Raw genomic sequence first — 25641 nt, 5'->3', positions numbered from 1 at the left:
GTTATGTTGTAATCAGCAGGCAAAGAATACTTATGTAATGGAGTTTTGTTTTACTTCCGAGTCGCTAGTTCGCCAGCTATTTTGAGTTCTTCAATGAATTTTGTTTGAAGATTGTTTTCTTCCCTTTCCAGACTTTTATTTTGAGCTTTTAACAGCGCATTTATCTGCAAAATTTGGAAGAACATACAGTTAAGCGCATTGATTAAAATCAAAATTCATTTATCTTATTAAATACAAATTGACGTATAAATGTGAAAATATCAGATCCTCATTATGTTTCAAAAATTCAATTGAAAATAAAAATGAACTAGTTCCCCAAACCAGCCTGAACTACTACTTCCCAGCTTGCTGTTCTTTACTGCCTCTAGCGAGACAACTCTGGACTCTCCCAGTCCAGAGTTGTCTCGCTTGGTCACTTGCGTAAGAGCAACCTTGAACTTGCATAATGCTCTTTCACAGTTATTGACCTTGCCTTATCCCTCGTCACCTTTAAAAGCTTCTACACAATCCAACTCCCTATTTTCACTTTTCGCAACTTCCTTCTTCGTAGATTCATATCATCTTCAGATATTTTACAATATTAAATATACATTGCATTTTTAGTACTAAATTATTTAAAATTTTATTCTTATAGAAATAGAATGCACACGTGTGAAAACTATTCTCTCACCATGACATTTGCAACAAATTGTAAATTCTTTCGTTCAATTATAATTTTTTTGAATCTAGACAGTTGTGATGACCAGGATTAATTAATAAGACGAATATCCATTTTGTGGTGATATGCTTGTGCACAGTTCTGTATATAGTTAGCAATGCGACCTCCAAACAGCTGGTGGTGATAGAGATCTGTCATGTGACTTGAGATACTCGCCAGTTGGTAGTAAGACGTACAACAGGATAGTTGCACTTAGAGTAACTCCAGGAGAATTCACTTAGCAGCCTTTGTCTGTATTATAGTTCCGAGGCTGGATTCTCCATTATTGGGACTATGTCCCCACGCCGGCGTCAAAACGGTAGAGTTTTACGTCAGAAAAACTGGCATCAAAGGGACATGAATGCCCAGCCCTGCAGGGGGCTAGCAGGGACCTGGAGTAGATCTCGCAGCTTTTGCTGCAGATACAGGCCCCCTCATTTCCGGGTCAGAGGCCATGCATGCATACGGTGGCAGACTTGGACCGCGGAACTAGGCCCACAAAAGAGACCCCCAATCGGCTAAGCGCCCGACCCTCAACCTCCACACAAACACTCCCCGGCTGCCTAGAAGGCCCACCCTGGCCTCCAATCGGCCCGCCCCGACCAGGACAGCCATGGACTGAGTCCGCAGCCGCCACGCGAGTATCCCAACTGGCTGGAGCACATTAGTACCACGCCGTCGGGGCTTCAGCCACTCGGGGGCGGAGAATGGCTGAGCGGGCCTCTGGCAATGGCCCCAGGTAGGTCCCATGTGGAAGTACGCTGCTTTTCGGGGCCCGCAGAATCGGGGAACCGGCGGCGGTCCCGATTTCTTGTGGGAACATGGATTCTCAGCCCCCGCGCCGGCCGCGATATCGCCACAAGGGTGCAGAGAATCCAGCCCCCCGTTATCTTTCCACGTGTTTGTTAATAAATCATCTTTCTAGTTAAACAACTAGATGTTCTGTGTACATCATTACAACAGTTGTATCACAGAACACAAGAACCCTTAAAGATAACAATGGAGAAGACAGGGTGAAATGGGCTGAAGAACGGAAAGAGAAAATTCTTTTGCCGATCTGGTGAACTACACTACGATCTGGTCCATCTGCAACTCAACGCAACAAAGGACTGTGAAGTTAGAGATGGAATGTTTAAAGGTACCCCACCAGCTTCAAGTCTCGGGTAATGTAGATGAAAGCTGGCACGCGTTGAAGCAGCAATTTAGGCTCTACAATGCAGCCCTTGGCCTGCAGACACCTCCTAATGAGAAGCGGATTGTGTTACTGCTCACGATGGCAGGTCCTCAAGCAATAGAAATATACAATACCTTCGCCTTCGACAGCGAAGAGGAAAGCAAGGGCTCTGATGAGATGATAAAGCACTTTGATCGGCAATGCTCTCTGAAGAAAAATGAAACATTTGAATACCGATGCATACCCAAAAAGCAGGCAAATCTTTGCCTTCTCAGTCACTTATACAACAATAACCTGCTCACCGATGTTCAGTTGGGTTCCATCTGGGCTGCTCGGCTCCTGACCTCATATTAGCTCTGATCCAAAAATGGACAAAAGAGCTGAATTCAAGAGGTGAAGTGAGAGCGGCTGTCCATTAAGGCAACGTTTCATCAATAATGGCATTAAGGAAACCTAACAAAAATTTAAGTCAATGGGAATTTGGGAAACTCTTCACTGGTTAGAGGCATACCTACGACAAAGGAAGACGGTGGTGGTTGTCTGAAGTCAATCATCTCAGCCCCAGGTTGCAGGAGCTCCTCAGCGTAGTGTCGTAGGCCCAAGAATCTTCAGGTGCTTCATCAATGATAAGTTCAGGAATTATGTTTGCTGATGATTGCACAATGTTCAGTACCATTCACAACTCCTCAGATACTGAAGCAGTTTATGCCAATATGCAGCAAGACCTGAACAATATTCAGGCTTCGGCTGATAAGTGAAAAGCAACATTTGTGAAAAGCAACAAGTGCCAGTCAATGACCATCTCCAGCAAGTGAGAATGTAACCATCTCATTTTGATATTCAAAGGCATTATCATCACTGAATCCCTTACCATCAACATCCTGGGGGTTAAATTGACATTGGGCAGCATGGTAGCCTTGTGGATAGCACAATTGCCTCACAGCTCCAGGGTCCCAGGTTTGATTCTGGCTTGGGTCACTGTCTGTGCGGAATCTGCACATCCTCCCCGTGTGTGCGTGGGTTTCCTCCGGGTGCTCCGGTTTCCTCCCACAGTCCAAAGATGTGCGGGTTAGGTGGATTGGCCATGATAAATTGCCATTAGTATCCAAAATTGCCCTTAGTGTTGGGTGGGGTTATTGGGTTGTGGGGATGGGGTGGCGGTGTTGACTTTGGGTAGGGTGCTCTTTCCAAGAGCCGGTGCAGACTCGATGGGCTGAATGGCCTCCTTCTTCACTGTAAATTCTATGATTCTATGACTGTTGCTTCACAGCTCCAGGGTCCCAGGTTCGATTCCGGCTTGGGTCACTGTCTGTGTGGAGTCTGCACATTCTCCCTGTGTCTGCGTGGGTTTCCTCCGGGTGCTCCGGTTTCCTCCCACAAGGCCTGAAAGACGTGCTGTTACATAATTTGGACATTCTGAATTCTCCCTCAGTGTACCCGAACAGGAGCCGGAATGTGGCGACTAGGGACTTTCCACATTAACTTCATTGCAGTGTTAATCTAAGCCTACTTGTGAAAATAAAGATTATTTATATTTTATTGATGAGAAACTGAACTGGACCAGATTTATAAATAAATGTGGTGGCTACAGAAGCAGGTCAGAATTTTGCAGTGAGTAACACATCTGACTTTCCAAAGCTTGTTTACCATCAACAAGGCACAAACCAGGAGTGTGATGACATTCTATCCACTTGGATAAGTGCAGCTCCAATGACACGCAAGAAGCTCAAAACTATCGTAGCCCACTTCGCCGGCACCTGATCCACCACCTTAAATGTTCACTTTCTCCGTCATGAATGCATGGCAGCAATGTGTACCATGCATAGCATATATTGTAGCATCTCGCAGCAGCCACATGGGAACACCAACAACAGCATGTTCCCCTTCAAGCTACGCTGCATCCTGACGTTGTACTGTCTCATCATTCCTTCACTGTTGGCAGGTCAAAATCCTGAAGCTCCCTTTTTAATAGCTCTCTAGGTATATCTACACCAGACAGACTGCAGTGGTTCAACAATGTGGCTCATCACCACCTTCTCAAGGGGCAATGATTTACATGTACTTATAACAATTCAGTATAGTGATTTAAAAATAAAAGCAAATTACTGCAGATGCTGGAATCTGAAACCAAAGAGAAAATACTGAAAAATCTCAGCAGGTCTGACAGCATCTGTCGGGACAGAAAAGAGCTAACGTTTCGAGTCCAGATGACCTTTTCTCAAAGCTGCCACAGCTACCTTGACTGCACTGTATCCATCCCAATATAGTGTATTATTGCTCACATTGCAGTCTGTTTTTCATTGGGGAGACCATTTTGCCAATCACCTCCATTCAATCTACAAGCATAACCCTTGCTTGTTATTTTAACTCGCCACCTTGCTCTCATGCCATATTTGTCTAGCCAGGTATTCAGAGGAGAGGCTAAGCTATTCCATTCAAATATAAGCATTTTCTGTATCTTATTTGTGCATTTGTCTGATTGATAGCTGCTACTATAATTTAATCAGATTGTCTTGTTGGTATTGGATAATCTGTCGGAAAATATCAGAGAGAGAGAGAGATAAATAGGCCAAGGAGACTCAGTGGAGGTCAGCAACACTGATGCGACCATCAATTCACACGATACAGAGAGTTGAAGTGAACAGTGGCTTTAATCAACTAGAACAGATCCCTTCCCGCAAGAGCCGCTGGACCTCGGACTACCGCCTGCTCCTGGTGGCGACAGGTTTACAGTCGGCGGTGAGGTTCGCGAATAGAGGGGGAGGGTCGGCCTTCAGGGTTGCGATGCTACAAACGGTGAGGGGGTGTAGGGGCCCGCCGAACTTTAGAGTCAGGCTCCTGAGGTTGCACTGGAAGTCCAGTCCCAACAGAAGAGGAGCGCAGAGATCGGGGAGTACATACAGTTTAAAGTTTGCATATTCAACGCCCTGTATCGCGAGGTTCGCGACAATGTACCGCCGGATTTGCACTGAGTGCGATCCGGAAGCGAGGGAGATTGATTGAAATGTGGGGGAGATTTGGAGAAAACAGCGCCTTACCGTGTCTGGGTGTACGAAGCTCTCCGTGCTCACGGAGTCAAACAGGCAGGGCGTTTCGTGTCCATTGACCCGGACAGTCATCATGGAGTTCCTGAGGTGCTTTGGGCGTGACTGGTCGAGGGTGACCACGTCGAGTTGCGGGTAGCCGGCGCGGTCAGAGGTGGTGGTGTGGTCCCACGATGGCGGCCCCCGTTGGCCGCACGTGTTGGGTGGCGATGAAGATGGAGGCCAAGATGGCGGCCCCCATGATTCGCACATAGTGGGCCGCATGGGTGATGACGGCCAAGATGGCGGCCCCCGTGAGTCGCATGTGTTATGTAGAGTAGAAGATGGCTGCCCCCACGGCCAACACGAGGCAGTTGACGCGTCCAAAGGGGGTGGAGCCGGCAGTCACGCAGCCACGCTGCGGGTCTGTGAGTCTGAGAGTCGGGCCTGTGATTTGAAGGACTTGGACCTAGCCTGGCAAGCTTTGGCAAAGTGTCCTTTCTTGCCGCAATCGCTACAGTTCGCGTTCCGAGCCGGGCAACACTGCCTGGGGTGCTGGTTCTGGCCGCAAAATTAGCAGGGCTGCCCCCCGGGTTGGGCAGGCAGCCACGCGGCACAGGCCTGGGGTACTCCCTGGTCGGGTGTCCATGAGGGGAAAGCGTTGAGGCTTTGAAACACTACTTCTGGGGAGGTGGCTAGTTTTACCGTCTCTTCTAAATCGAAGGCGCCCTTCTCGAGCAGGCGCTGTCTGACGTAGTTGGACCAGACTCCAGCCATGTAGGCATCCCAGATGGCGAGTTCCATGTGTTGTGAGGCCGTGACGGCCTTGTAGTTGCAACTTCGCGCGAGGAATTCAGGTCGCGTAGGCACTCCTCCAGTGATTCTCCGGGGCGTTGGCGGCGAGTGGTGAGGAGATGCCGCGCGAACACTTCGTTCACCGGCCTCACGTATTGCCGCTTCAGGATCACGAGCGCGTCTGCGTATGTGGTCGCTTCCTCGATTTGTACGGAGATTCGATGGCTCACCCGGGCGTGGAGGAGGCTCAGCTTCTGTTCGTTGGTGACGGAGGACGAGGAGGAGGCGGCGAGGTCGGCCTCGAAACATCGGAGCCAGTGCGAAAAGATCCCTTTGGCTTCCCTGTGGGTCGAGTTCCATTCGGTCAGGTTTGAGGGCTGCTTCCATCGCGATGTTGTAATTCATTAAATTGATGCGACCATCAATTCACAGGAGACAGAGAGTTGAAGTGAACAGTTGCTTTAATCAACTAGAACAGTGCCTGCCTGTGACTGCTCTGCACTGAGAGCCTCCTACAGGGCAGCTGCTCTATATACCGCCCCTCAAGGGGGCAGAGCCAGGGGCGGAGCTCACAAGGGCACCAACATGATACAAGCGGTGTAATACAGTACAATGGTCCATAGGTGGAACTCACAAGGGCACAACATAGTACAATGCAATACACTGGTGAATGGTTACTATAATACGTGCACCGCAAACACTTTGTTCAGTTCGCAGACATGAACCAGAACTTCCACAACAGTTCTCCTGTCCATTGCCACTCTGAACTTAGCCTCATACATGGTTCCAATGAAGTTCGACATATGTTTGACAAACCATATCTCAGGCGGGATTCTCTGTCCTGGCACACCAGATTTCTTGCCAACTAGCCAATGGGGTTTCCCATTGCCAGCTCCACGCTGCAGGGAAATCCCCGGGTTGCCGGCGTAACGGAAAATCCCGACAGCGGAGAATCCAGCTCCTCATCTTTCACTTCGGCATTTCATAGCCTTCCAGGCTCAACAGTGAGTTCAACAATTTCAGACCTTCACCTCTGCCCCCACCCTCAGCCCCGTGTTTTGATTTTCTTTGTATTTGTATGATAGCTACCAGCATTTTTTGTTTTTGTTTTTATTTCTGGTTTTTGCATTTGCATTAATGATGTTTTATGTCTTACCTCTTCCTGATTTGACATATTCTCGTTCAACTTGTTCAGTTTCAGATTTAATTCATCAACTTGGTTTTTCTTTTCAAAATTTAATACATTCTGATTCTGAACCAGATGGTATATTTCTGTAAACTAAAATAAATAAATATTTGTACATTTATGCGGCAATTACAAACATGTCAAAGTATTAACTGCATTTAAGCATTCTGTTGAAAGTTATGTTGACATATTAGCCAAACCTAAACAAAAATCTCACTCCTTAGGAAGCTTAGGCACCAAACAAATAACGCTGATTTCCTCTGTGGAGCAGTCTGATAGTTAGACCCCAGAATATGCCTATTCTCACACTAACTGCTGTCCAAATTCACTTAAATTTCCTGCAAATCTCATGAATATTCACTTCAAAGTAAATTAGCAGCAAATCAGTGCAAACAACTGGGGCCAAGGAATACACCAAACTGAAACCGCAGGCTGAATATTCATCTCCTGACACCGAGTAACCCCTTGTCAGCCTCGACAACCAGATATTCAGGTGCTGCAAGATACAGTAGTTTTTCTGGTGTTTTGAGCAAATTTCTGAGTGTTTTCCTTAAAAATGATTCTCATGAGATCTGCTCTGTATTTGAAGAGGAGCGGGGTGTGTGGTGTTGGTAGAGGAGATATGAGGTTGTGGAAGGGGCATGCAGAGGGCATTGTGCAGGGCCACATAATTTTTGTTGGGTCAGGAACCTTGGCGGATTGTGACGTATAGTTCACTTAAAGTAACATTTGAAACCCTGTTAGAAATTGAAATTTCCCTTCCCCTGATATTTTTGTGTGGGCAGGTGACTGTGGGTGTTTTGCCAAGTAAGTCTGTTTGTGAACGTTTGGGGAAGGTTGTTGTGTCAGGAACCTTTTGACAGGTAAGTGTAAAAGGTCTTGCCAATGCCTTTTTATATCCTCCATTCCCCTTCCATACCCCCATGTCTCCACCACCAACACTGCTGCGCTCCCCCCTACCACATCTCCAGAAACTCCCCGCAACCCCCTTCCCTAAATACAGAGCAGGTCTCACAGTACAAATCATTTAAAAATAACACACAAAATCCTGCCAAGGTATGAGTAAAGTGGGTTTCCTGCAGCAATTGAAAATTTGGTTGAGGTGGCATTTGTGGCAAGTGCAACTGCAGATAGCTTGTGTGCAATGTTCTATGAGTGACGATACATTCAGGCAGAGAGATTAATTGTAAAATTTCGAGAAGATTTAGACATATTGGATGCTATGCATGAAATGCAATCCTTTCAATTTGCACCCAGATAACGCTCGTTTCTGGGCAAAAATACAAAGGAGAGACTTCTGGTGACGTCATGTGAGAGCAAGTTGGACAAAGGTAGCTCCCGCCAGAGTCCTGCTTTTTTGATACTTTTTGCCTGGTGTTCAGGGGATTTTTGTGGTCAAATCCGGCCTGCCAAATTACATAAAGAATTATTGGCAGAGTTATATCGAAAATCTCGTCGATGAAGTCTGCTGGAAAGAAGTCTCAGGCCTATAGTCTGGTGAGGGAGTTGGAGGGAGGTAAGATGGCGGGCGTGGTCATGCCCATCATGGCAGACACACTGACTGTGGTGATGAAGCAGGAGTTTGAGAAATTTGGGATGCAAATGAGCAAGTAGTTTGGTCAGCAAGGCAAGGAGCTGAAGGAGTCCTTCAAAGCCACTACTGAGGAAGCATTGGGCCTGATCAAAGAACATTTTGGGGAAGGCGTCAAAAGTTGTGGGGGAGCAAGACGAAATGCTGAGGGGCATGGAGGAGGCCTTGTCGCAGCATGAAGGGCGGCTCGCCTCACTGAAAGTGAAAATACTCCTCGTGGAAGAGAGGAACAAGGGCCCGAGAGTAAAATGTAAGACCTGCAAAATATGTTGAGGCGACAGAACCTCAGGCTAGTGAAGTTGGAGAGGGAGTGGAGGGCCCTAGGCCAATGGAATGCTTTTCGGAGATGTTTTCCAGGTTGGTGGGGGGGACAAAGACAAAGATTTTGCCCCTCCAGAACCGGACTGGCCCAACTGGCACTCCAGCTGAAGCAACGGGAAAACGAGCCGCCATAGGCAGCGATAAGCCGCTTCCATGGTTTTCAGAGGAAGGAGTGAGTCCTGGAGTGGGCCAAGAAGAATCGTAACATCGACTGGGAGGGTGACACAGTTCGAATTTACCAGGATATCGGGGCTGAATTAGCAAAGTGGCATGCAAGACGAAGGCTGCGCTATAATAATAATCTTTATTTGTGTCACAAGTAGGCTTACATTAACACTGCAGTGAGGTTACTGTGAAAAAAGGAGTGGTTTGGGGTGGTGCACCCAGCGAGGCTGCGAGTCACAATGGAGTCTAATGATCACTATTTCGACACGCCGGAGCAGTCGGAGACCTTCATTAAGGAGAAAGAACTGGGACTTGACTGAAGAGGGTCGAATTGGACTTTTAAAGAAGAAGACGGGAAGGATTTGTTGGGATATTATGGCACTGTGTGTTAATTCTTTGGTTTCTGGCTAGTGAGGGGTATTTTCTTGGGGTGAGGGTGGGGGGGGGGGGGGGGGTGGTGGTGAAAGTAGTTGGGGGTAGTACCTAATATGGTACGGTGTGAATCGTATGGCCCCCAGTGGGAAGTGGAACACAGTAGGGTTTCTGGGGCTCAGGCATGTGTACAGGGAGGACAGTCCATGGGATTTAGACTTTTTGTTTTCTGTGGACTTTTGGGTGTGGACCCTGTGCGGGGTCTATCTCACCAGCAAGAAGATCAAGACTAGTGAACAGGAGCGGAGTGGGGGAGGGGCTGTGATTTGTTGGACTTGGTTCAACGAGTCTAGCATGTTTGTTAGGTGGAGGAGGGGTTCAGCAGGGGCAGCAGGCAGTCTGCAAGTCCAAGGTGGGGGGAGGAGTCAATGGGGGAGACAAGGAGGGGCAGAGAGCAAACAGTGACCAAGGGTGTTTCTTTGTCCCAAATTTCGGAGGGGGCTGGTGGCCATCTTAAGTGGGGCTGGGATTTGCAGTGAGGACTAGATGACTCATCACAGTGGATAGGGCTGATTTAAGGGTAAACAGGGTGAGAGACCCCCAACAAGACTAGTTACTGGAATGTGCAGGTCTGTGGAAACCTGTGAAAAGGGTGAAAGTTTTCTCTCATCTGAAGAATCTAGGGGCCGATGTGATGTTTATACAGGAGACCCATTTGCAGGTGCGGGACCAGACTAGGCTTCAGAAGAGCTGGGTGAGCCAGGTATTCCACTGGAGCTTTGATTGTAGGGCCAGGAGTGTCCGCATCCTAGCAGAAAGGGTGATGGCTGATCAGAGGGGAGGATATGTGATGGTAACAGGTATGCTGGAGGGTAAGTCGGTGGTCTTGGTAAACGTATATTCCCTGAATTGGGATGAAGTGACATCCATAAGGCGGCTGTTGGCCGCAATACCAGATCTAGATACTCATCAACTGATTCTGGGGTGAGATTTAAATTGTGTCTTAGTTCTACAACTCGACTGATGTAAGCCAAAGTCGTTGGCCCCTTCACAAAAGTGCTGTTGCCATTTATAAAGACGGGGGGTGGGGGGGCAGACCCATGGAAGTTTATGCAACCTGGGAGTAAGGAGTTCTCATTTTCTCCCCAGTGTACAAGGTGTACTCTAGGTTAGATTACTTTGTGATAGGCAGGTCTCTTCTTCCCAGGGTGGGGAGGGCAGAATACTTGATGATAGTCATCTCAGACCACGTTCTGCATTTCGTAGATTTAGTGCTGGAGGCGAGCGCTGCACAGCGCACAGGATGGAGGATGGATATGGGGATTTTAGTGGATGTGAGGTTTTGTGGGAGGGTTTGGAGAGCCATAGATGAATATGTGGAGTTCAATCGGAATGGGATGGTTTTGCCCTCTATTCTATGGGAGGCAGTGAAGGTGGTAATTAGAGGGGAAATTATATCGTATAAGGCACAGACAGAGAGGCTCGACAGGAGCATTAGGAGTTAGTTGATGACATTTTGGAAGTGAACCTCGATACTCCAGTGACCCAACCCTGGAACACTTGGCAAGCAGGAAAAAGCTGCAGATGCAGTTGTCTACTGATAGAGTGATGCATCAGTTGCGGCACCTGAGGGGATTACCTATGAATATTGGGAGAAAGCCAGCCATTTCTTGGCTTATCAGCTAAGGTGACAGGTGGTCTCTCAGGAGATTGTCCAGATCAGGGGCACGGGAGGCAGGCTGGTTTCTGCCCTGGATAAAGTGAACGGGGCATTTTGGACTATTTATGAGAGGCTTTACACGTTGGAGCTGCCAAAGGAAGAGTTTGGGGACAGAGTTTCGAGAGGGCTTGGAGTTTCCCAAGATGGGGAGGATATGCGGCAAGAGCTGGAGGCGCCATCGAGATGAGGTCCGAACAGCGATAGGACAGATGCAAACAGAGGAAGCATCGGAGCCCAACGGGTTCCCAGTGGAATTTTGCAAGAGGTTCGTGGACCAGCTGGTCCCGTTACTCATGGGAATGTTCAATGATTCTTTGTCCCAGGGTTATATCACAGAATATTAAAGAATACGTACAGTGCAGAAGGAGGCCATTCGGCCCATCGAGTCTGCACCGACCCTCTGAAACAGCATTATACCCAGGCCCAGTCCCTGGCCCCATCCCCATAACCCCACCTAACCCTTGGACACGAAGGGGCAATTGAGCATGGCTAATCTACCTAATTTGATGTCTTTGGACTGTTGAAGGAAACCGGAGCCCCCGGAGGCAACCCATGCAGACACGGGAAGAATGTGAAAACGCCACACAATCACCCATGGTCAGAATTGAACCTGGGTCTCTGGCGCTGTGAGGCAGTAGTGCTAACCACTGTGCCATCGTGTCACCCTAAATATATATCTCCCTCAACTCCAGCAGTACCAAAAGCACCAATGACACACCACTGCCTCCTCTCCTCGGGATACCAAACCCATCTACACCCATGCAGGAACCAATCACGATTCATTTCACCTACCCTTACAAAAAAAAACCCAAAGAAAATACACAAAAACTTCAGTTCTAAAGGGGTTAATATATACCACACAACGCAACATAACCCCAATCTCAGGTCCAGTACAGAACCAACATCATTCAAAGAACAAAGAACAAAGAAAAGTACAGCACAGGAACAGGCCCTTCGGCCTTCCAAGCCTGCGCCGACCATGCTGCCCGTCTAAACTAAAATCTTCTACACTTCCGGGGTCCATATCCCTCTATTCCCATCCTATTCATGTATTTGTCAAGATGCCCCTTAAACGTCACTATCGTCCCTGCTTCCACCACCTCCTCTGGCAGTGGGTTCCAGGCACCCATTACCCTTTGTGTAAAAAACTTACCTCGTACACCTCCTCTAAACCTTGCTCCTCGCACCATAAACCTATGCCCCCTAGTAATTGACCCCTCTACCCTGGATAAAAGTCTCTGACTTATCCATTGTCTATGCCCCTCATAATTTTGTAGACCTCTATCATGTCACCCCTCAACCTCCTTCGTTCCATGAGAAAAAAACCAAGTTTATTCAACCTCTCCTCATAGCTAATGCCCTCCATACCAGGCAACATCCTGGTAACTCTCTTCTGCACCCTCTCTAAATCCTCCACATCCTTCTGGTAGTGTGGCGACCAGAATTGAACACTATACTCCAAGTGTGGCCTAACTAAGGTTCTATACAGCTGCAACATGACTTGCCAATTTTTATACTCAATGCCCCAGCCAATGAAGGCCAGCATGCCGTATGCCTTCTTGACTAACTTCTCCACCTGTGTTGCCCCTTTCAGTGACCTGTGGACTTGTACACCAAGATCTCTCTGACTGTCAATGCTCTTGAGGGTTCTACCATTCACTGTATATTCCCTACCTGTATTAGACCTTCCAAAATGCATTCCCTCACATTTGTCCGGATAAACTCCATCTGCCATCTTGCCGCCCAAGTCTCCAAACGATCTAAATCCTGCTGTATCCTCTGACAGTCCTCATCGCTATCCGCAATTCCACCAACCTTTGTGTCGTCCGCAAACTTACTAATCAGACCAGTTACATTTTCCTCCAAATCATTTATATATACTACGAACAGCAAAGGTCTCATACATTTGTACAGAGGGTGCCCTTCCTGTCACACTTGATCAGGCATCCATCTCCCTTATCCTGAAAAAAGACAAGGATCCTGCGGAATGCAGATCATAACATCCTATTTCACTGCTTAACATAGATGCTACGTTGTTAGCTAAGGTTCTGGCATTGATGTTGGAACCTAGTCTCCCGGAGGTGATTGGGGAGGACCAGACCGGGATTTGTAAAGGGTCGAAGGCTGTCTTTCAATGTGCGGTGACTGCTGAATGTGGTTCCTAACCTGGCGCCAGGCTGGAGTAGGAGAAAATTGTGTCATTAGATGCAGAAAGGGTGTTTGACAGGGTAGAGTGGCGGTACCTCTTTGTGATTTTGGAAAGATTTAGGTTGGGCAGTGGGTTTGAGTCGTGGGTTTGTTTGCTGTACAACGCTCATTTGCCAGTGTTCGTACAAATGCCATGAGTTTGGGGGTTTTACAGTTACACAGGAGAATGAGGCAGGGATGTCCTATGTCTCCCTTACTGTTCGTATTCGCGATTGAGCCATTGGCCATTGCCCCGACGGCCTCAGATAAGAGGATACAGATAGTTTGGGGTGGAGTGGAACATAGGCTATCCCTATATGCAGATTATTTTTTGTTATATGTGAAGGACCCGGTGCCCACCATGAGGGGCATAATGAGGATACTGACGAACCTTGGGTCCTTTTCCGGACACAACTTAAATCTGGAGAAGCGTGAGTATTTTCCAGTCAGCGCCCTGAAGAATGGAGCCAGTCTGGGGGAACTTCCTTTTTGCTTGGCCAGGTCCAGCTCCCGGTATTTGGGGGTCCAGGTGGCTTGAGATTGGGCCTGACTCCGCAAGTTGGATTATATCAGCCTGGTGAACAAGGTTAAATCTGACCTATAAAGGATGGACAACCTTCCTTTGTCCCTGGCGTGCAGGGTTCAGCCAGTTAAGATGAATATTTTGCCAAGATTTCTATTGCAGTGTCTTCCGGTCTTTCTTCCCAAATCATTCTTTGTGGGGTGGAACGGTTCATATCAGCCTTCATATGTGGGTAAATGTAAATCTCCGAGCATTTGGAGGGTGATTCGACAGAGGGATAGACAGCCAGGAGGTCTTGCGCTGCCTAACTTGATATTCTATTACTGGGCTGCTATTGTAAAGAAGGTGTTGGGAAGGTGTGGGGACCTGGGTGCAGATGAAGTCTGGATCATGTAGGGGGTCTAGTTTGGGAGCACTGGTGATGGCTTCTCTTCCGTTCGCACCGGGAAAACCGGTCGAATCCAGCGGTTGTCTCCACTTAAAAAATATGGAGGCAACTCCATCAATATTTTAAACTGGGGTCAGTATCAAGCAAAGCCAACATTTGTGTTAACCACGTGTTTGAAGTTGGATGCCACATTTGGGGTGTGAAGGGTGAAGGGGCAGGAGAGATTATGTGACCTATTTCTGGAGGGGTGGTTTGCCTGCCTGAAGGAATTGAAAGAGAAGTTTGGGCTCTTGGGCCCGGATTCGTATAGGCGCCTTTAGGTAAGAAATTTTGTTAAACGAGCGTTCCCGGCATTCCCAGAGGCATCACCATCCTCCTTAATGGTGTAAGAATCCTCCTGTTGTTAATCCCTTTAAGATGGACTTCACCTTTAATTTTAAAACAGAAAACTCCAGCAGGATGTGCTGTTTGGTCTGACATCAGTAATGGCACCTCTTGATGGACTTGGCTGTTGGCCAATAGACTATTTTGAATTGTCGGGCCTTATCAATGGGTCATGCCGATTTGTCATGTTTGTTCTCAGAAATATTCCTTCCTCTGTGAGATTGTGTTTCCACTTTTAGTTTTGTTTTGAATTCAATGCAAAAGGAGGCTCTTTTGAATTTCTCTTTCTCTCTAAAACTGTAACTCTCTCTCAAATACCCGGTTGGAGACTCTTGTTTTCTCAGTAAAGCTGGAGGAGATTAGAGTAAATCTGGAAACCAAGTAAACCCAGGCTACAGGCAGCACGGTGGCACAGTGGTTAGTATTGCTGCTATGGCCTTGAGGACCCAGGTTCGATTGTGGACCTGGGTCACTGTCCGTGTGGAGTTTGTACATTCTCCCCAAGTCTGTGTGGGTTTCACCCCCGCAATCCACAAATGTGCAGGGTAGGTGGACTGGCCACGCTAAATTGCCCCTTAATTGGAAAAAAACAATTGGGTACTCTCAAAAATTATTTTAAAAAAAGAGTAAAACCCAGGCTGAGAACTGGGTTTGAAGATAGAGAAAGAAAATCTTAAGGAAATACAGACTAGCTGAAAGCTGGGTCAGTAATTTAAAAACCCTTTTAAAATCCCATGTGGGTAAATCTGTTCTTGTCTCAAAGATTGTTGGTCATTCTAGTGGAGCTGGAAATAAATGAGAATTACACAGGCCTGAGGCTGTGAGTCTACTTCAACTCCTACAGTTGGGAGTTCTGACTGAATGCTACTGCCAGAAGATCCTCGTTAGCGATCCAACTGGTGGTTCCAATCACTCCACGTCCTGGGAGGCCAGCCTGCTGCTGCAACTACTTCAACATCTGAAGCATGGACACACATCTTCCATTTAATCCTCTTATTATTTGTATCTTTCCCCCTCCCTCTGTGTCCGCCTTGTGTGAGTTGGGTAGAGGGTGGGATTGTAAAAAGGGGGCAGGGGGCGTAGATGATTAGCTGGCCATTATTCCATGATTTGTATTGAATGTCTTTTCTCTATTTTTGTTACAAATAAATAGTTGTGTATGACTTACAAATCTGATTTCCATCAGTCACTTATGCAGTCAACAGCCAAAGATCTCAGAAGCTTGATCCGAATTATTGGTTAATTCACTTGTGTTTGGATTCTGGAGTCTGTGGGGCTGGAATCGACTGCGCCCAGGGTGTCGTAACAATAAAGAAGATCCTTTTGTATGTGGGGTCAGAGGAGGGTAGTACATCCGGTATATATGGGTGGATTCATCAGTCATCTCAGCCCCAGGTTGCAGGAGCTCCTCAGCGTAGTGTCCTACTCCCAAGAATCTTTAGGTGCTTCATCAATGATAAGTTCAGGAATTATGATGTTTACACAATGTTCAGTTCCATTCACAACTCCTCAGATACTGAAGCAGTTTATGCTAATATGCAGCAAGACCTGAACAATATTCAGGCTTGGGCTGATAAGTGAAAAGCAACATATGTGCCACACAAGTGCCAGTCAATGACCATCTCCTCTTGATATTCAAAGGCATTACCATCACTGCATCTCTTCCCATCAATGTCCTGGGGGTTACATTGACATTGGGCAGCACATAAGCACAGTGGGTAGCATTGTTGCTTCACAGCTCCAGGGTCCCAGGTTTGATTCCCGGCTTGGGTCACTGTCTGTGTGGAGTCTGCACATTCTCCCCGTGTCTGTGTGGGTTTCCTCCGGTTGCTCCAGTTTCCTCCCACAAGTCCCGAAAGACATGCTGTGAATTGGACATTCTGAATTCTCCCTCTGTGTACCCGAACAGGCGCCAGAATGTGGCAATAAGGGGCTTTTCATGGTAATTTCATTGCAGTGTTAATGTAAGCCTACTTGTGACAAGAAAGATTATCATCTACTTCAAGGAGCTGGTCACTGTTAGCTGCTGGGTGAGGGGGCGTTTGTTCCTACCATGGGGGCTGTGGGGCTATATTAATGGGGAGGTGGGGGGGGGTAGGTTCTTTATTCCTATTTTTGTTTGTTGTTGATGGGGGAATTATGTGGTTTGGTCTGTTGTTTTTCTGTATTGGTTTACTGTTGTTTATATTTTTATATTTTATAAATGAAAATGTTAATTAAAATATTTTTTAAAAAATCAAATATAAAGGAAATTCTAGATGGTTGACATGTAATAAATACACAAGCAACCCATTTTGTTGTTCAAATGAACAATAATTAATTTCTGAATTTAAATTTATAGTTTGAAATTAGTTCATATATTAACAAAAATACACGTGTAAACAGAATGTCATTTTTTTTCCTTTCGAATCCAAGGGGAAATTACCTTTGCTGTCAAGATTTCCTTTTTTGCTTCAAAAATGTTTTCTTCCTCATTTATCTCATCTTTCAATTCTGCTATATCTCTGGTCACAACAATAATTTTCTGTTGAGTATCACGTATATTGTCATATGTTTCATTCAATGCAATTTGGTCACTGGTACGCTTTTCCATCACCTCATTCAACTGGGCCACATAATGATCATATTGTGCTCCTGCCTTTTGTTGCGTAGGGCTGAGAAAATAAATGATGGAAAAAAATACACAATGGGTAATTAATCTATAGTCAGGTGGCTTGATAGGCTCATCGCTACACAATGTACCTGATATCATTCTAAATTCAGCATTGATTATCAACACAAGACATTTGCTATGTATTTTGCATACGCATTTGGACATCACGTCCTAGAAGTTTGTTGGCATTGAGTCCACTTTACATCCACCTAAGGATTCATAATGTGGACTGCATGCGCATTCCTATTCTGTGCCTTGCCGTATTGGATTGGGCTGCTCAATAGGCATCCTCTAGGTGTGCTGGAAATATTAGAATATTCCTGTTGTTGGATGCATGAGAGAAATTTGTGAGTAATATAGAGCATTAGTGAGACTACATTTGGAGTACTGTGCACAGTATTGGTCAATTTATTTCAGGAAGGATGTAAATGCATTGGAAGCAGTTCAGATAAGGGGCATGATTCTCTGTTTTATGAGGCTAAGGAGGATGTGTGGCGTTTTACGACAGAAAAACCAGGACAATACCTGCACCGATTCAGCTACATTTAATGGGGTAGCAAGGTCACCACGTGGAATGCAATCAATTCCAAGAAAACGGTGCCGGGTTCGCTGGGTCCGTGATTGGCACTCATGAGGCTCACACGCCGCAGCCGCACTGAAACGGTCCTCCCCAACCCCCCAACACACCGTCCCATGCAACACGATGGCTGGAAGGAGAGCAGCGCCACGGTTCCGTGACGCTGAGCTAGAGACCATCCTGGATGCCGTGGAGGAGAGAACGATGACCCTATACCCCGGCCCGCAAGGAAGGCCTCCATTCGCCGAGCCTGGGCACAGGTGGCAGAGGTGGTCAGTGCCGTGGGCAACGTCGGCCGGACTTGCCGCAAGAAACTCCACGACCTCCTCAGGGAGGCCAGGATGAGTTGGCTGCTCCGTGCCCCGGCACTAACCCTGTTCCCCCCACACACCCTTAACCCTGCCACTCACCCCCCCGGGAAACGGCCGAACACATACCCTGCCCCACATGCTAGCACCCATGCCATCATCCATGGCCGGCTGCCTTGGCCACTGAGGCCCCGATCTACCCAACTGTAGAAATGACTTTAGTGTGCGGATTAATTGCCCGCTTAAGGGTATTCATTTTATCTAGCTGTGTCGCTATATTTTATAAGAAAGGCACTTGCTAAAGCATGCTGGGAATGCTTGACTATAGTTTAACACTGCTTTTGAACAAAAATAAGTAGGTAAGGTAACGTAAACAAAATACAGCTTAGCATTTTGGACTCGGCCTTATTATAATAAAAAGTTGCTCTTCCAAAGGACAACAAAATGAGTACTCGAATTGTTTTTAAACTAAGGGCAAAACATTTATATTTCCTCTTGCATATGTTCCCAAGGTTTATCTCTTCAAAGTTGTTTATTTCACACTTTAAATATAATGGTTTTCAAGTGTATAACTCAAGAGTGCTGTGGAATGGCTATGCAGCTAGACCACTCCCCTCTCCGCAAATATGTGTCAAATAAATTTCCTTAAATCGAACCTCGAAGAATTTGTCTTTATTACAATTTCCACTACAAATTAGCGTAATTGGCAAGATCCCTAATTTAATGGGACATGAGAACCGAAGGACACTCTAAATAGGACTCACTCAGCTGCAAGGGAGAGAGCCATTGCGCGACCCAGCTGAAAAGGGGGGGGGGCAGCGCTCGGCAGCCTTAATCACCGGCCAGTGACTCATGCTAGAATAAGTTATTTTAATTAATAAATTAACGATAGCTGCATGGGTAGAAAAAGATGCCATAGAGACTAAAATTAAATTTAAAAAACGACTTCAAGTTTCATGAAAAGATAAACACCGGTGTGCGCTCCTGTAGTATTTGTAAATGATTTCTCTGGTTGTTGTTGCTGTTACATATATGTTCTAGAGTATTTTGCATGAGGAACGATGAGCAATAAATTCGGACGCCCCCTTACAGGTCGTCCCGAAGCCTCGGTAAATACATCTGGAGTGAGAAAGAAGTTGAACTCCTTAAAGAAAACAGATAAGGGAGTCAAAATGAGTAAGAAAATGAAAAGAAACAATCATAAAGCAACAGAACCAGGTAGGAAATTCAAATGTCCCCCATAGGAATCAAATGGAGCTGGCCCCTCTCGAAACAAAAAAACAGGGGAGTAAAAGTAAATAGAAGATTAAGGTGAAAACCTAAGGTGGGTTCCTGTCTAAAAGGGAATTCATATTTGTCTGTAGCCGTGAAATAAGGCTAACGGTTAACTGTGAAATTTGCGAGCTGTAAGAATCTGTGTGTTTTGTTTGTTTTATGTGGAAATTCGAAGGACATTGAAACAATTAATTTCAGTCAAAGCATGAAGTGCTATGTGGGCTGAATTTTTTGTCGTCTGATATTGTGAGTCCGAGATTATAACTTAAGTGATTTGTGTTGAGATTTCTCTGAAGCACTGAAACATCGGAAATTAAAATCAGTTTAAAAGAAAGAAAATGCCTTTACGAATAAAAGTAATTGAACAAAATAAGTTTTTGGATTACGTGAAGAGACACAAATGGCATCATTCCAAGTTCTCCGCCCACACTCCGCCCCCTTAGGTTTTGGAAAAACATTGACCATTTCAGCAGACAGTTGAACTTTTCTGAATTGGCAAAGAAAATATACGTCTCTAAGAATAGCTAATGTCTATAAAATCAATCATTGGAAATTGACTTAAATGTGTGGTATTTCTAGTCCCCTCCCAGGGGATGTTTTGCTGCTTCTAAAATACTCTTACGGTGCATCTTGGCCAGCTTTGAAGGATGGGATTGCAGTCGCACCCAGCATGAATGGGGGCTGAGTTCACAATAATGATAATCATTGAATGAAGGAAATGAGTCCCTCGAACACTGGTTAGCAAATAGAGGGAAAGTGGCTATCATGCAAGTGACGAATGTGATATAAAATAGTTACTTTAGAGATAGTCGTTACTGTAATGTAGAGATAGGCCAGTCTCATTCTGGTGAGTTCACAGACAAAGGATTTCAGACCGCATGGCAAAGCAAGGAGGAGGTGTGTCCACCAAAGGAGGAGAAAAGGATGCTGGGTAATAAGGGGGCCAGAGGAAGGGATGAGAAGTGAGCCAATCAGAATGTATGACCAGGTTAGGAGGGGTATAGGATGACCTATGGGAATCGTGTATGTGAAACTTGATACCATTTGAATGTATTTGCAGAAATCCCTTTGTCTCCTTGTTCATTCCGCTTTCCCGGGGTGTAGGAGACTAGATGTGTCCTATGCCTCTGTGAAATGAATCAGGCTTGCAAGTCAAATAAATTACTAATGCTGTACCTGCAAATCCATCTCGACTTTTATTGAGGCCAGACTGACGGGTAAAGAAATTTTGTATTTTGTCATTTGGTGCGGAAACCCGGGATTTCTCAAGACGGTTCTGACCAACCGCAAAATCAGAATTAGACTGATTATGAACAGGGAGAGTGGGAAGAAGTGGCCCACAATGTATAGCTGGAAAATGACCGCGCATTGTTTTTTCCCCTCTTCTTATCGTCTGATTAATCTGGTCATTCGCGGTTGGTACGGAAAGATCGTCTCGACGAAATCAAAGGTCAGTCTGGGGATTAGAAAATTAAACTGATGGGATATCATAATTGATAGTTCAGTTTTGGGTTAATTGTGTTGTTGATAGACTGATGTGACTTCATCAGATGAAGGTTCAGTTAAGTAAGTGTTTTAAAGACTGATGGGACTTCAGCAGATGAAGGTTCGGTTAAGTAAGTGTTTTAAAGACTGATGGGACTTCAGCAGATGAAGGTTCAGTTCAGTGAGTGTTTTTAAATCTGAAGATGATTCAATTCCATGTGTGAGTGTTTTAAATCTATAGTTGATTCAGCTATAATTGTGCCCTTGGACTGTAGTGGCGAAAAACGCAGTTCTGAGGACTAGTTGAGATTATGGGGAATTGCTTGGATAAAATTCAAAACAAAGAACATCCATAGAACTGGATGCTGCATGTTAGTTAAAGCAGAAGTCTCTCAAAGGGTTAACAGCAGCAGCCAAAGTTAAAGACGACAGACAGTGCTTCTCACTCAGGCCTTGAGATAACAGCAGCAGCCTGTAGTGTAATCGGATACCTTTCCTTTCAATCAGTGAACTCCAGCAAAGTTACGTTTTGAATTAATTAAAGAAACCAGTGGGTTTCTCCACCTCTTTGATAAAAGTTATTATTTTCGAAAGCAATTGATTGAAATTGCCAGAATCTTAAGTTTTACTTACTTGAAATAATGTTTATCTCATTTTATTTGTGAATTAATAGAAACTGAAAGAAACTCACTGACACCATTTTAAAAAGTGTAAATCTGGAGATGACAGTTGACTTTGCTCCGATATGCATCACCGCAGCTAACTGCTCCCTCATTGATAGCAGCCAACATTTTTGAGAATGTAAGAAAAACTTGTTAAAAGAAAAATTGTTAAGATAAAGAATTAATTAAGTTGTAAATGTTGTACAAGTTTGTGTTAAGCAAATCGTAAATTTAGTTCTGAGTTGAGATCAGAGCTAAGCTTGCAAGTTGCAGTAATTCAATTTGAATTTTCAAACAAGTTAAGTTTTAAAAGAACACTGTTAGAACCTTTTTAATAATTTTGCCAAGGAAAAAAAAAAATTGCCATTGGTTATAAATAAGCAAGTAAAAAAAATATTTATAATAAAATAAAGAAAGAGCCAAAGTATGAAAGCTAAAGAGTTAATTAGATTATGGAGACAATATTGTCAAGAGGAAAGAGATAAGATCATGTTATCAAGTTGGCAGGACAATGCCCTTAAAATGGGAATTCCAATTAGTGAACAGGGTAACCAAAAAACATTACAGGTCTTGAAAAAGGAATGCGCATTCAAAAAAAAAATGCGCAAGTAAAGACAGGAAAGGCTCGGGTCAAACAAAAGATGGGCTATAGTTCAATGGCTGGCCTTGAATTGACAGAAAATGACCAATTCGATAATTTGAAAATGTCAGCAAAGGATTTCGACTGCACCTGTAGCATTGTCTGCACTAATTCCAGAACCACCAGAGTATAATAATTTATATCCAGTCACTGCTCCCCAGATCCCAATCATGCTAGTCACTCCAGCCCTTTTGGTTGATAGCGTGGGTCTCGATTTACCATCTTCACGATCAGTAGGGGAAGAGGAGCTCTGTTCCACAAGCCCAGTTAGCTCTAGGACCCGATCTCGGACAGTGAGAGAAGGGCTTGATCCTAACTAGAAACAATTAAGCATATCACCTAAATCCCTTCAGACCAAGGGGAAACCGCAAATTTCGAGAACAAAGGGAGATGCCAGGGATAATTCTGAAGAGAAAGAACTCCCTCTAGTGACAGGGAGGGACGTCGAAGTCTTGGAAGAACTAGAGGAAATAGCTAGAGTACCCCCTGGTGAGACTCGGAGACAGTTGCCGAGTAGGAAGATACCAAACCTTGACGCAGTGACTGCCGGGGCCCAGCCCACGATAGACGTTTATTTCCCAGGGACACCCAGTGAGTTGATGGCTATTATGGCTACAATCCCAGATAGAAAAAATCTCCTGCTGCTTTCGTGGGTTCCCTGAGAACTACCATCTCAATTTATCAAGCTGATTCTAGGGACCTCTGGGCCCTAGTCCAGCAGGTTTTAACCCCAACAGAGTACCGCAATCATCTTAATCACTTGAATTATGCTAGCCACGCCGCACTTCAGCAAGCCCATGCGTTAGACGACGATAGACGGACACAAATCCTGAATGCGTTGAATAGCACATTTCAAAAGCCCATAAATATTTCTGCTAAATTAGACCTAAAACCTAAGAAGATTGAAGAGCCAGAGGAATTTCTGGAACGTTTTAATGAAATCTACCGTGGGCAGCCAGGCGACTTGCCATATCAAAATGGTCAGAATTCCCCTCAATATTGTGCTATGTTAATGCATTGCCTACCACCTTCCGTGGCTACTGCCGTGAAATGTAATAACATGAATTGGACAGAGAACGACCCTTCCCAGATGGCAAGGGCAGTCAGATTTTATTGGAAGGAGGGTGTAGGCCAGGAAGGAGGCTCAGTTACAAAGATTAAGACTGAGTATGTAATGAAAAAGGATGATCTGCGACCCCAACAAGCGGCAGAAATGGTAGCTTACCAGCTGGAGCCCCACTATTGTGACTTTGGGTGGGTGGATCAGCGAGGGGGAGGATATCAAACCCCCCCAAAGGGACCCTCAGCTCCTTTTTTATGGCCCACCATATGCACCAACAGCTTTACAACCGCCGCCCCCTCTGAGGGGCCATTGGTCTACTGGGAGAAGAGGACGGGGCAGATATAGAGGGAGAAATGCATGTTTTAATTGCGGCCGTGCAGATCACTGGCAACAGGAATGCCCCTTTAAAAGACAGGCAGCAGAAGGAGACTACCCGACCCAAAGGAGGGGGTACCCACCAAGGGGAGGACAGACGAGATACACTGACTTCTCCCAGGCAAACCCTTTCCCAACACAGGATTGACTAGCTAATTTAGTCATAAGGACTCTCCAATCGGGCAGGGAACCTATTATCTCTCTGCAGATAGGAGATGAACATCACCCATTTGTAATCGACACTGGAGCAGCCATGTCTTCGGTACAATCAGAACTTCGACTACCACTATCCGACCACACCCAGCATTTGTCGGGGTTCTAAGGACAGGTGTGAGTATCCTATTTCTGAACCTGTGACAGTCACTTACGAGAATAAGTCTGCAGATCATCAGTTTGTAGTGACTACTGGATTGGACTGTAACTTGTTGGCCCGAGATTTACTGTGTATCTTCCAGCTACAGCTAGAGTACGGAGACGAAGGGGTAACGGTCCAATCATGGAGGATGAGACAACAGTGCTATATTCTATCACCCCCCAGTGGTGGACGTTAGACATTGAACATTCACTGCATCACGTTACCCTGGCCTATGACAGAACTGGACAAAACAGGGAGTTGGAGGACAAATACCGGCCATTAATTGGGACCGAATGGCCAGTCAAAGTTACAGCCACAGTCACGGGAAAAGAAGGTACAGCCAATTTTTTTACAGTACCACCACATTTATGGCCACAGTCAGCTTCGGTAAGCCCTCATATTACACGTCAGGTCCACGACCAGTACCATGCCAGGGATTTGGGGCCTAAGGTAAGGAGGGCAGTGGATCATTCAGATCCAACAGAGTACGCACTTCAAGTCACGCCAGACGGCACTGCCATAAAATATTTTGAGGTCCCTGAAACGATTAACACTCGACTGCAGCCCCGTCTATAGACAAATTAATCCGAGAGCTGTTGCAACAGGGTATTTTGGTCCCTTGCCAATCAGAATGTAACACCCTCATACTTGCTGTGCCTAAACCAGCCAAGCCAGACCAGTACTGATTAGTACAGGATTACGTTCAATCAATGCCATCGCACAGCCGTTACATGCTCTCACTCTCCAACAGGATATTACGGTGTATAGCTCCCACTCAGTCATCGCACTACTGAGGCAACTGCAGACTCAGCATCTTACCGCAGCTCGTCAGAATAGGTATGAGATATACTTTTTGAACAATCCACGTCTGACATTTAAATACTGTACCACTATCAATCCAGCCTGTTTTCTTAGCGGTCCCCCTGTCCATGAGGACGCACCTGGTCACGACTGTTTAGCCTTGATTCAGGAAACTACCACAATAAGGGACGATCTGAGTGATATTCCATTAGAACAACCCGACACGATTATGTATGTTGATGGCAGTGCATTAGTAAGCCCCACTGGCCGGAGATTGTCTGGTTATGCAATCGTAGAATAGGATGGTCTGATTCTAGAAGCGGCAGCTTTCCAGACCCTTTATTCAGCCCAACAAGCCGAACTTTTTGCCCTCACCCGTGCATGTATACTTGGGGTAGATCGTCGGGTAAATATTTACACTGACTCCCGATACGCTTTCGGGGTAGTTCATGACTTCGGACAACTCTGGAATAGGGGATTCCTAACCTCGGCAGGCACGGAAATATCCCACCGGGGTTTAGTTAATGACCTACTGCAGGTCCTCCTTATGCCCGCGCAGATTTCCGTCATTAAATGCGCTGCCCACACAAATGGTAAGACTCATGGAAGGTCACCAAAAGGAAAATGCAGGACTCATGAAGCAATTGCACCGGTCCCGGCGATGGGAAGGAAACATTATATGGACATTGCCTTGTTTTTGGAGTACATGTAAATTTGATTTTGGATGTGTTAAGATTGGTGCGATAAAGGTAACATCTGACCGTCAGGAGAAGGTAGGAAGAGGTTGTGACAGAGAGAGGGGGACTAGAGAGACGACGGAGCGTGTGAGAAGGGGAGTACAGCTAGAACGTAGGTTATCAGGAGATACACTTAATTTAGTTAAAGGCCAAACTGAGGAAAACCCAGGTAGTATGAATCTCT

The 25641-nt window shown here is 45.7% G+C and overlaps 1 protein-coding gene across 2 annotated transcripts in view; it reads right to left on the bottom strand.

The window, feature by feature from the left end:
- ccdc175 (coiled-coil domain containing 175) overlaps positions 1–25641 on the bottom strand; it is a 228251-nt gene that overhangs the window by 143428 nt on the left and 59182 nt on the right. For both annotated transcript variants that reach the window (XM_072489110.1, XM_072489113.1), the window contains 3 exons: positions 16952–17180; positions 6846–6968; positions 55–164 (listed from right to left, as the gene is read on the bottom strand). In XM_072489110.1, the coding sequence (XP_072345211.1) occupies positions 55–164; positions 6846–6968; positions 16952–17180 (462 nt within the window). The remainder of the gene's footprint in view (positions 1–54; positions 165–6845; positions 6969–16951; positions 17181–25641) is intronic.

The sequence above is a fragment of the Scyliorhinus torazame genome, chromosome 2 (genome assembly GCF_047496885.1).
Source record: "Scyliorhinus torazame isolate Kashiwa2021f chromosome 2, sScyTor2.1, whole genome shotgun sequence".
In the NCBI taxonomy this organism is placed as follows: domain Eukaryota; kingdom Metazoa; phylum Chordata; class Chondrichthyes; order Carcharhiniformes; family Scyliorhinidae; genus Scyliorhinus; species Scyliorhinus torazame.
Note: the sequence above shows the minus strand (reverse complement) of the source record. Positions and strands in the feature narration are given on the sequence as shown.